Consider the following 12405-nt stretch of genomic DNA (forward strand, 5'->3'; position numbering starts at 1 on the left):
AACAAATATGATATATTTTTTTCAAGATAAATATTTTATTTATAAGAAAATATAACATTTAGTTTTCTAATTCAAAATTATTATATTAATGAATAATTTAGAAAAATAATTTAATTATTTCAATATATTTATTAAATAATATTTGAAGTCAAATTTTTTAAACAAATTAATATATGCTTTTCAATATAAATATTTTATATGTAAAAAATGTAACAATTCTTATTTTTCTCATTTAAGTAAAAACAAACATTTCTTTTAAATGTTAGGAAAATAAATTATGATCTACATGTTTTCTTAATATTGTTATATTTATGAATAATTTAGATTTGCTTAATTAATCTAATATATTTATTAGATAATATGTAAAGTTAAATGTTTCGAAAGTACAATATTGTAATAAGAAATGTCATACTGACAATATGTCACACGTGGATAGCCTACATGGACAATGAGGTGTTATGGAAACCTGATATGATGGACAATTTAAATCAGAAAATCATACAGTGATATATGGGTAGATTTTTTAAAATATCATTAATAAAAAATAATTTAAAAATATAAAAATTTATAAATTAAATACTATAATAAAAAAAATTATGAAAAAAGTAGGTGGATATTTCTTTGAATTTTACTCTTAAAAATAAAATAAAATAAAAAAAAGATAATAAATGAGATTGGGCCAGTAAGTTGGACCATTTAATCTATCTGGGCCAAAAGGGAAAAATCTAGAATATACGATTGGGACGACGTCGTATCTTGAGTCGCCAGCGACGCCAAAATCAGATTCTATATCGGGAAGATAGAAACTAGAAGGGTCCACTGATTACTCTCCTGCACGTTCTCCCACCCACCTAATTCTCAATTCACATGCCTGTCACCTGATTCCTTTGCCTCACCCACCTAATTTTTATTTTTTATTTTTAAATTATAAAAATTTAATTTTATACAGAGAAACGAGATGTTCAAAAGAGAACAATAATCAAATAAAAGGATACAAAAATGGTTAAATCACATATATGATTCGTCCATTTTCTTATTCTTTTATTTGGTTACCATTCGCGTATGAACGAGAACCTCTCTATTTTATGAAAGCATGAGAATGCCCTTATCACATATGATAATAGCCGTGAGGGGACCTGTTGATGTACATACGACGTATCATGCGACTTAGGTCATGCCAAAGATCATTTGTGTCTTTGATTTAGTATCACATGTGATGAATTTATAGTATCACATCAAGAACACTTTTTATCACATGTGATAATACACGTGAAGGAGCCTAGTGGTGTAAGAGCCACTTGGCCAGCAACTCTAGTTTAGTATCACATGTATATTATATGTGATCGAATATAGTATCACATGTGATTGACTAAACTAAAAGACGTGTTCTCGTGATCTTGTAAAATGAAAGTATTTTCGTTTGAACCATTCCTATAAATTCCAGAGGAAATTATATTTTAAATAATTATAATTGATATTTTTCTTTGTTGTAAACACATAGATATTAACGAATGTTTTATTTTTAAATATTATATTCGTGTATCATGTATTATTTAATACCAGTGATGCTAAAATATGCAGATAAAAAAATTCTGTCTTTTTCTAATATGATTTTATACGTATGTCAAACAAAACAACATCGTTTCAATTGTTTTCGCTTAGTTTTAACGAATCCAATGATTAAATTAGGAAATAACATGTCACGTTAAAAGGTGGACGATCGATGGTATCAATTAACCACCATGATGATGTGATCCTTCTTCTAGCCGACCCTGTTGTGGATATTCATGGAAAAGTGAACATCAATTTTTTTTTTCATTCACAGTGAATCCATTTGTTTAAACAAAATGGGATCAGCTACTGGTTTGCTGTCCAATTTCATACTGGTGATACGTCAATTTTTTTCATTTACAGTGAATCCATCTGTTTAAACAAAATGGGATCAACTACTGGTTTGCTGTCCAATTTCATACTGGTGATACGTCAACGACAAAAATCCCATCTCTAGATATAAATTCCCAATTCTGTTAAAGAAAACAAATAAATCATGTCGGTTGGTCGTGGAGGGTCTTTTCTGGTCATGTCTTAACCACTTATCAAACTTATTGGTAACGTGTTGTTGTGTGACACCATTTAGTCAGTACCATAAGTCGGGTCCCTCTTTTGGTACAACGATGTGTTTGTTATTGATGAAAAGACATATGCAAGGGTTTTGTTAGTGCAACTTGTTGGTTCTTTAGCCACAAATAGAAATCTCAACACTGCTCGAGGTCAAACAATAATAACATAGGAATTAAGAGTTTTGAGTGAAAGATATACAAACGTCGAATTTAGAGTGGTTCACCCAATTTCGATAGTTCACTTTCCCTAAACATTCCCACGATGCATGATTCACTATCATGCGATTCTTTACGGCATGATAGAAATTGCATGCAATATGTGTTTTTTTATTAACCTGGATATCTAACCTGCTATGCGAGTCGACTAATCCTAGGGTGACTACCTGTTTGCAGATACCCCAGAGTCAACGCATTTGAACCTCCATGGGCACAAGGGGATTTTTATTCCTCATTGAATTCGAAGTCCGAACCTGGGACCTCCAGACACTTTTGACATTTGGAGCCCAAGTTCAAACCAGTCGGGCACCACCCGTGTGGTTTTGTTTTTTATGCTTTTCTAAGCAGTCACAAATGGATAAAAAAAAAACACAAGATGGAACTGGTACAACTGTCTATCAAATGAAAGTTCTACTGATATTTTACAGTTTTATCTCTTGATGCACTTAAATTGTCGAATACTTTGAAAGAACATCTTAAGGATGAATATGTTGTAAATCGCATGTTCTTATGCGTTGTGGAAGAATTTCAGGACCTCTTAATATATGGATTTTTTTTATTCATCTCGTAAACGATAAAGATAGAACGATATATACTTTAAAGATTTTCAAAATTTGTCAGATCAAATACGAAAGTCCAGTTTGTTCATTTGGACTTGCTAATTCCAAATTTTTTTTGCAGGTTTTAACTGCTTGGAATATCGTCGACATATATAAAATGTTCAAAATTCGGAATTTATATCTGATCAGATGATGCAACCCCATATAAGGTTTTCCTTTCAAAAAGCAAACGTCAAATCAAAATTTTCCTTTTCGGTCTTTCGAATAAAGATATTTATTAGTTTTGGAAGAAAAAACGTCATCTGTTTCACTTGATCTGATCTTCAATTAAATCCATGATATGCTTCTTAAAGTAATTTTCATGACCTGATTCCCGTTACACACTTTCCATTACAATTTATTCATTACAATCGCCTTCAATCTTCATTACAAACGACACATTTTTCAAGATATAATCAATCTTTCCACCAACGATGTAATTCACGAGTATTTTTTAACTTTTTTTTATTAACCTGGATATCCAACCCACTATGTGAGCCGACTAATCCCCAGATGATTACCCGCTTTGGAGGTAGCCCGGAGTCACCTCATGTGAACCTCCGTGGGCACAAGTGGATTTTTATTCATCCTTGAATTCAAACCTAAGATCTCAAGACACTTTTATATATTGTTGAAACAACAGTGTATTATTCCTCCTTGGATTTTTTCAACAAACAACACTGTATTATAGTAGTTGCTTGTCGTATACGTCATTAAATTTATACAACCATAATCACATTTAGTTAAATTAAACTCAGTAATAATAAACGATTATATATTAAATTGAAATGATGGATGAAAAAAAGTATAACAATATCTCTATTACTTGTGCTTTTCGGCATTTATTATATAGCCCTAGTTTCTTTCTAAACGAAAAGCAGCTATCTCCTACCTGATTTCAGATATCCCGATCGAAAACAAAGCCAACTCTTCGATTTTCATTTCACTTCAGTTCCTAATTTGACTACTGAAATCCCCAGAGGCTCAAAGATGATTGCTTATGTTTTGAATTTGGATACTCAAAGAAAACGACAACTGCTCAAATCAAGCAACTTCTCTATAATACGACTGTTTTTTTACATATCTGATTCTCAAATTGCAAAATATGATAAAACAGTCTGCATAATACAAACTGTTTCTTTTGGGTATTCTCTCTTCTCCGTAATTCGAAAATTTGAGACCTGCAACTGTGTATCATTCAAGCTCCACAATCAGAGGAGGTAAATTTTATTTCTTTTATGTTACTCTCTTTTTTCTTTAAATTTTATTGGTTAATTGCCATTGAATTGTTTTGGGTTACTAATTTCTCTGTGTTACACAATTATACTGTGTAAAACCATAAATACAAATTGTTTGTGACTGTTAATATTATATATCTCGCTCACACTATATATTGGGTCATGCAGAGATGGTTGTTTGAGGCTTTCAACCACTCAACTACATGTTTAAGCAATTCCTCTGTTGAATTGTTGTCCCAAGGAGATTGAGTTCTCGTGAGAATAGAAGTTATGGTAAGAAGGATGAGAAGAGATTTCCACCATTTGGTCAATCCTAATCTCAACACTAATGAGATGCAGCGAGATGTACCAGTTCAATTCGTGTATCAGATACAATTCATGGGATGAGGCTGAGATTGAAAGTGATCTACAGTCCAAATCCATTCTTACGTTTCTTATCTTAACTTTCATTCTCACACGATCATTCGTCTATATATACAAACAACAAGTAGGTTTATGTTTCTTATTTGTCAAGGTTCAAATTACTCCTCTTTGGATGCTTTCACTACTTTCTTTTTATCTTGCTTTGCTTGAAAACATCATCTATTGTTTCATGATCTTGCTTTACTATTCTTTTGATTGAAATCTGTAATACGTCGGATAATAAATCACATCGGTCAGATTCGTGATTTGGTAAACACACTGACTGCTGACCGAGTCAAGTCGGTCAACAGTTAGTAAACAACCCCTTGGTGTCGTTGTGCTATTTGTTTGACCAGAATAGTCAATGAATGTACTTTATGTATAAAAAATGATTTTTAAGAGTTTTGTCAAATATTTTATAATACAATATAAATAAGTTCAAAATTTTAATTGTTTAGTAACTGGTATACAATGCCTACAAAAAAATTGGAACAAACCAAAGGGCTTGTGACCTAGCGGTATGTGAGTGTTTAGCCTCTTAAAAGATTAACGGTTCAAACCTTACTAAAGATGAAGAGGATGTGTCAGTTTATTTGTTTTATTCATCGTATATAAATATTATATACTTCGAAAAAGAAATTGAACGTCTTTTAACGACCTAAATATATATGATTTTTAAAATAACGGTTAGAGTTGGTCTAAAATTTAACAAGAAATATAGAAATTAAAAGAAATCATAAATGTTGGGCTGTGCATGTGACTGTAACATAACCTAAATCACAGCCAACAATGGCGTTAAGTATTTAACGACCGGCCGACACGCCGTGATTTGTCCGTCTCATCGTTGCCACCTATACTTTGTGATCCACATATATCATATAGATATCACCGATTCATCTATACATTTTCTTCTTGGGGAGAACCAAAATTGAAGCCATGGGCGTCGATTACTACAACATACTCAAGGTGAATCGAACGGTTAGCGATGAAGATTTGAAGAAAGCTTACAAGAAATTGGCCATGAAATGGCATCCTGACAAGAACATTGCTTCAACTGATGATAAAGTTGCTGAATCTAAGTTTAAGCAGATATCTGAGGCTTATTATGTTCTTAGCGACCCCAAAAAGCGTCAGATCTATGACTTGTACGGGGAAGAAGGTCTGAAATCGGGCCAGTTTGATGAATCGTCTCCTACTTTTAGAGGTACAACCAAATCCAGCTCCAGGTTTAGGTTTGATCCGCGGGATGCTGATGAGATATTTGCTGAGTTTTTCTATGGATCTGACGGTGGTGGTGGGAGGAGGAAGGGGAATCCCGGTGGAGTGTTGAAGAATTCTAACCAGAAGAGTGTTAGGAAAGCGGAGACGGTGGAGAATAAGCTGAGTTGTAGTTTGGAGGAGCTTTATAAAGGTTCCAAACGTAAAATGCAGATTTCGAGAATCGTTCTTGATGATTCCGGGTATGGCCTTTATATTCTAATACATTTCTTTAACAAATGCCTTAATTTGTTCATCTTAACCTTATGATTTTGATACTATATCTGGACTGTTGAATTATATAGTTAGAAATGGAATTGGAGCTCTTGAGCTAAAAATACTGAGTATATATTAGAAGTTGATTCCTGAATCATGCCTTTGAAGCTCAAATGTCATGCATGAATTCAATGAATGATTTAGGATTATGTAGTTTAAGCATGATTAGAATTGAAATTGTTTCTAAATTCTGATGATGAAGGTTTGAGGTTAGATTAACCTGGTTGATCATAGGATTCTAGCTGCTATTAATCAACATATCGAATTTTAATTAGAATGCACAGTGGATTTTTGCGATCAAACTATGTTAATGTTATGCGGTTGATGATATATGAGTTGCCATTGCAGCAAACCAGGGACTCTTGAAGAGATATTGCCAATACATATCAAACCTGGCTGGAAAAAGGGAACGAAGATCACATTCCCTGAAAAAGGAAACCAAGAACCTGGTGTTGCTCCTGGAGATCTTATTTTCGTGGTTGACGAGAAGCCTCATGACGTATTTAAGAGAGATGGAAATGATTTAGTCTTCACGAAAAGGATCACGTTATTGGAAGCGCTCACAGGAAAAACGATCAAGGTGGTGACTTTGGATGGTAGAAATCTCACAATCCCACTAACCGATGTCATCAAGCCAGGCCATGAGGAAGTGATCCCTAACGAAGGAATGCCAATCTCTAAAGAACCTGGGAAGAAAGGGAACCTGAGGATCAAGATTGATATCAAGTTTCCTTCGAGGCTAACCGGAGAGCAAAAATCCGATCTTAAGAGGGTCTTGGGAGGAGGAGGCAGAGTTGATGACTAATATCTGTTTTCAACTTATAATAGAAACTGTGAGTACCTCTAACCATTGACAATGGAAGTGCAATCAAATGTACATACATGGATAACTTTCTTGGTATTATCAGAGAGAAAATTGTGCATAGTAGAAACACTTTGAAGTCTTGTTGCCTAATATTATTTTATCCCTAGCTAACTACTTAATAATCTCCATTTGAAAATCTGTATATCGTAAAGCAGAGAGGCTATGTTTGTTCGTATTTGTACTTTGGGTTTGAACAAATGTTGTGTTCTTATCTGTCCCACATATTTGTTTACCTTAGTTATTAAATTGTCTACTAAATCATCTTTGTTATTATGCGATATGTAAACGTCGGCTCAGATTCTGTTACAGTTTTCTTGGCTTGAAGATATTGCTGGTATATTACAAACTTATAACAGCATGACAAAAACTACGTGTCTTCTATTTCTTCTTCCCTCACATGTTGCTGTTTCGGAGTTAGACTCCATTATATGTATCTGCGGAAAAAAAGACATGAAATAGTCACTGCGCAAGTATTCAGCAACACACACTTAATGTCTCAACGTGCATGTGTAAAACATATTTTCCGATATCACAACTATTTCTGCAGGATATGAATGCTATTAGCTGCTGCATATTGTTAACTCAATGCTGATCATTTATTCCCCTATATATAAAGTGGAAAGAAAGAAGTAGAAGCATAGATTGCTTGCTCCCTTTTTGTGCCATCAGGCGTATTCAATATTGATTTGAATTCGGATTAGGTTTGATCAGATGATGATAATATGGACTGGGGGATTGAAAATTTTGGAGAGGGCTTTAATTGAAAAAATCCAAGGGTAAAATGCTGGATTAATTTTGTAAATTAGCCTCTTGTTTATTTTTCTGCCTTTATTACATGTTTCTTATGTTGATGCTGGTTTTGGCCATGGTTTTCACACTGCAATTTTTAGTCTATAAATTCAAAATCAGTTTTGGCCTATTACATTTCGGGCTTTTCGGTAATCAGTCGTTTGCCTATCTAATGTCTATGTTATCAACAGTCTCTTTGGTTTTAATCTGTTGTTTCATGCCATTTTATGGTGGTCTCCGTTATGGGTTGGATTTTTGGTTCAGTTTGATTGTCTTTATAGTTTGGTGTTCCATTAATAATGATATCTGTTACACCCAAGTAAATATACTCCAGTTTTTAGCCATAGGAAATCATGGAAAACAGCAGGTGGACAAAGAATAGCAGAGACCTGAACAATCTACATCTATATTAGAGAGCTGAACTCCATTTTCTTGTAAGTTTGCAAGCTTTGAGCCTTGAATTGCCTTTTAGCCTATTCTCATACATCACATTCTTCATGTCTTCTTGTTACTGCATAACATTTCTGGACATTTTAACCAACAATCAAGTAGTTTTATTGGTTTTCTATTAAGTCCTCTATGGATAAAACTGTTTTTGGTATTAATCTATCTGTATAGATTAGGAAGCTTTTTGTTTGGAAGGGTTTTTTTTATAGATGGAAGGACTGTCTTTTTTAATTGTTAGGGACGGGTTTGGAAAAAAAACTTGACTTTCTGCATAAAGATCCCTTAGAAGCTTAAAGTGTAAGTCACTTTCTATATCAGTAAGCGACTACTAACAGTCATGTATGGCTGACCAAATGAGCCGAGTCTCCTCAAGCCTGTTAAGCTGCTAACAAACTCTGGCAGCTGGGACTATGGCATTCGGAATACTGTGTTCAGCTACCTTCCCTTGGCACCTTGATGGGGTTGAAGAAGGTCCCAAGGGTTCGGTTGTTCGCCGACAATAAAGAGGAAAAGCTAAGAAAGATATAGGTAGGGAAGAGGACAGCAGAAATCAACAGGTCTGGATCGAAGGCATATGCTGGTATGCGGGGGGTCACGGATTTAGTTCAGGCCTGCCCTGAGTGCAGTGTGAACAGACCTAAGGGGTCATTTACCAAACGCTTACCTGGGTAAGATTTTAGTCCATCAAAACAGAATTATATGCAACAATTTACCCGGTAAGCACTAACCGTGGTAAGAGTCATCGCTCCCACTTACCGGGTGAGACTCTCGGTCCTTACCTTCGCTCTTATCGAGTAAGATTCTTGGTCCTTCCATATTCATCCGGTAAGGTAGTATGACTTGGTGAACGCTTATCCAGAATAAGGGTTTGGTAAACAACTCCTAAGTCTCATACTACAGCTTTATGTACACAAGACTTAATAGAAAACCAACCAAACAGTCCCTAAGAGTTCCTCCTTAAGCTTCGTGTGAGAATAAGAGTTAAAGTGAGAAGCGTAACGACTGGTCTGGACCCTTGATCACTGCTAATATCACCCCCATCCCATGAATTTCGCTTATCACGGGAATTGATCCATTGCATCTCGGTGCACCGCGTTAGCGTTGATCTTCAATTAAGATTGATCCAAGGGTGGAGATCCTTTCTTACTCTTCTCACTGAAACCGGACTCTATATATGTGTGTGTATATATATATATATATTCTGACCCTTTAAACCAACTAGCATAGATCTGGACCCTTGATCACTGCTAATATCATCCCCGTCCCATGAATTTCGCTTATCACGGGAATTGATCCACTGCATCTCGGTGCACCGCGTTAGCGTTGATCTTTAATTAGGATTAATCCAAGGGTGGAGATCCCTTCTTACTATTCTCACCAAAACCGGACCCTATATATGTGTGTATATATATATATATTCTGACCCTTTAAACCAACATCTAACATAGATTTGATCAATTCTTTAGGAATAAACCTGCACTAGTTAGTCCCAAATCGAAGATTCTCCAGATTTTAACATTGCAAAATTTGGCAAATAATCTTCGTTAGGAATCGAGCCATCTAGTGAACAATACAAACACGACCCAGAACGCTCTTAGACCATCTACGCGAACACAACAAAAGATCGAGAGTTGAACGCCATTTTTGTTCTAAGGATCAAACTTCGGAATAGGAATTCAAAGATTTATACAAATAGATTGTCCCGTGATATAACAAACATACTTTGCTAAACAAATTTATTCAAAGACGGAAATAGCTTCCGTAAAAGCTCCAATCGTCTTGTGTTCTGTATTAAGCCTCGTTCAGGCTTATAATAAGTTCTAACGGTTTTGTTAGTACCTGTGTTTCTCGATCATCCTACGAAGTTCGTCTTTCTTGGCCCCAACAACCCTTCCGACTTCTTCCCCTTTCTTGAGCAGTAGGAACGTTGGCATCGCTTGTACTGAATAATCCTTGGCCACGTCCTGTTTTCAAATCATCCAAAACTAAAAACAGAAAACCGAATCTTAACAAATAAATAATCATTGGGTAGATGAACGAAAAACTTACAGGTAACTCATCGACATCAATCTTGATGAATTCAACGTTTGAGAACTCGACAGCGAAGTCATGAACGGCTGGTTCGATGATTTTACAAGGTCCACACCAATCCGCGGAGAAATCAATGACCATCTAAAGATTCCAAAACATCAGGAACGTTGTAACGGTTTTAGTCTAGGCAGACGTTTCTTTGGATTTCAAAGCGTAAGTGTAACAGCCCGGATATAAACGTAGGTTTGTGAAGTTCAAAGTTGTGGGTTATCAATAACGTAGATTAAACTAAAATCAGACACTTACCAGCTTGTTTGATGTGATAGAGCTCTTTAATTGTGTGTTCCAGTGGTCTAGAGAATTAACTGAAATGACTTCTCCATTTGCTGCCCTTTGTTGTGAGGAAATCTGGCCTCCCATCTTTCTTCTTTCTTGGGTATAAATTTCTGAGTGTTTGCAGGCAGGATATATATATACATATATATATATATATATATATATATATATATATATATACATATTTATATATCTACACAGAGGTGGTCTTATTTACACATCCAAAGATTAGTATAAACTATATAAACCAATCTTAACTGTTTATCTAGTTCAATGAATATCTCTTTGTTTTCTAATATGAATTTTTTATCATAATAAATGAACTTTGATAATATTTCATAAATATCCAGATTATAATCTCATTATTTCTATAAGTATCTTAATTAATTGATTTGTATAGTTTGTACTAATAGTTGAGTTTGTATTCGGAACCATCTCTCTCTCTCTCTCTCTCTCTCTCTCTCTATATATATATATATATATATATATGAGTTATTATGCAACCCTTTACATTTGGACAACCAATACAACTCAATCTTAACCGTCCATTTAATTTGATGAATATGTGATTTCATAAAAGTTTTGATTGTTTCTCAATATAAAGTATTAATCATAATTAATGAACTCTAATCGTCTTTCATAATTATTCAAATAATAATAAATGAATTCTCATCATTTCCATAAATATATCAATTGATTGGTTGCATTGGTTGTACAAATGAACATTGTTGCATTTGAAATATACCATATATATATATATATATATATATATATGTTTATATGTGGGAATAATCAGATGAGAACCAGTAATCATGTGTTTTGTGAAACAACACTGCATTTTCACTTGTATTTTTCTCACAATATTAAACAACAAATGATTAGTGATTTTCACGATTCTCAATTTTTTTTGTGGTTCTCATCTGATTATTTTCGTACACACATATATACATATAGAGAGAGAGAGAGAGATGAAAGTTGATTCGAGGAGTGGGAAAGGATGGTATAGGATTCTTGTAATCGAGATTGAATTTGAACCGTTGGTTTTGAAACAAGTGAAAAAGTATCGGAATGGGATAGACTCTATTGTTTGCACGATACAATTGATACTAAAGGTGTTATGTGTGTAACATGAAAACTTATTTTTATCGACCCGAATAAGTCCAAGATTCGTTTTAGGAAACGGCTACATACAACGTTAATACCCAAAGTACAAGTTCCATAGACCAAACCATCTTATATCGTGTTTCGTATTTGATGTTTATGACGAAACATTTCAAATAATACAGTTTAAAATTTTCGAAGAAGGTTTCTTTTCACAAAATCATGGTATGTTTTAGTTTTTTTTCCTCATATAAAGTTATAATCTATACTATCTTATAAAGCAAATTTAACAAAAGTCTTAAAGTCTTAAAATACTAAATGACCAAGATACCCTTTATATATTTTTTCACGTTTTCACCTCCTCCTCTCCTCACATGCCCTCACCCCCCTCACAACCATTTTTTTTAAATTATAATTTTTAAATTTACACTTTATACCCCTATAATTAGTTAATTAATTTATTTTACGTCCTTTACTTTTAAATGTTTCATTTTAAACTTTTATCGAATTAATATACATAATCATATATCAATTAAAACATTTAAAAAAAATACATTTTTATTTTAACAAGTTACACCATTATAATCGTCTTTTTAATACATTCGAAATAAATTCAATATTGAATAGTTTTTGACTTAATTATATTATTATATATTATATATACTGTGAAAAAATATTTTTAATATTTATGATTTATACTTATATATATATATATATATATATATATA

General features: G+C 33.6%; 2 protein-coding genes across 3 annotated transcripts; one reads left to right on the forward strand and one right to left on the reverse strand.

Moving 5' to 3' along the window:
* Window positions 1-5444: 5444 nt before the first annotated feature.
* On the forward strand, window positions 5445-7246 carry LOC112522429 (dnaJ homolog subfamily B member 1-like). Its single transcript, XM_025131529.1, has 2 exons — window positions 5445-6035; window positions 6457-7246. Exons 1-2 carry the CDS (start codon window positions 5512-5514, stop codon window positions 6911-6913), a joined length of 981 nt encoding a protein of 326 aa, XP_024987297.1. The 5' UTR covers window positions 5445-5511; the 3' UTR covers window positions 6914-7246.
* Window positions 7220-10699, reverse strand: LOC112522430 (thioredoxin H2-like). Of its 2 annotated transcripts, XM_025131530.1 has the most exons (4): window positions 10547-10699; window positions 10259-10381; window positions 10049-10173; window positions 7220-7407 (listed from the first exon to the last, which is right to left on the reverse strand). In XM_025131530.1, exons 1-4 carry the CDS (start codon window positions 10658-10660, stop codon window positions 7398-7400), a joined length of 372 nt encoding a protein of 123 aa, XP_024987298.1. In that variant the 5' UTR covers window positions 10661-10699; the 3' UTR covers window positions 7220-7397. The 2 variants fall into 2 exon arrangements, with proteins under 2 accessions (XP_024987298.1, XP_024987299.1); XM_025131531.1 differs by lacking the exon at window positions 7220-7407 and having other exon boundaries at window positions 9837-10173.
* Between the last annotated feature and the right edge of the window lie 1706 nt (window positions 10700-12405).

The sequence above is a fragment of the Cynara cardunculus genome (assembly GCF_001531365.2).
Source record: "Cynara cardunculus var. scolymus isolate 2C chromosome LG 12, CcrdV1, whole genome shotgun sequence".
Lineage (NCBI taxonomy): Eukaryota > Viridiplantae > Streptophyta > Magnoliopsida > Asterales > Asteraceae > Cynara > Cynara cardunculus.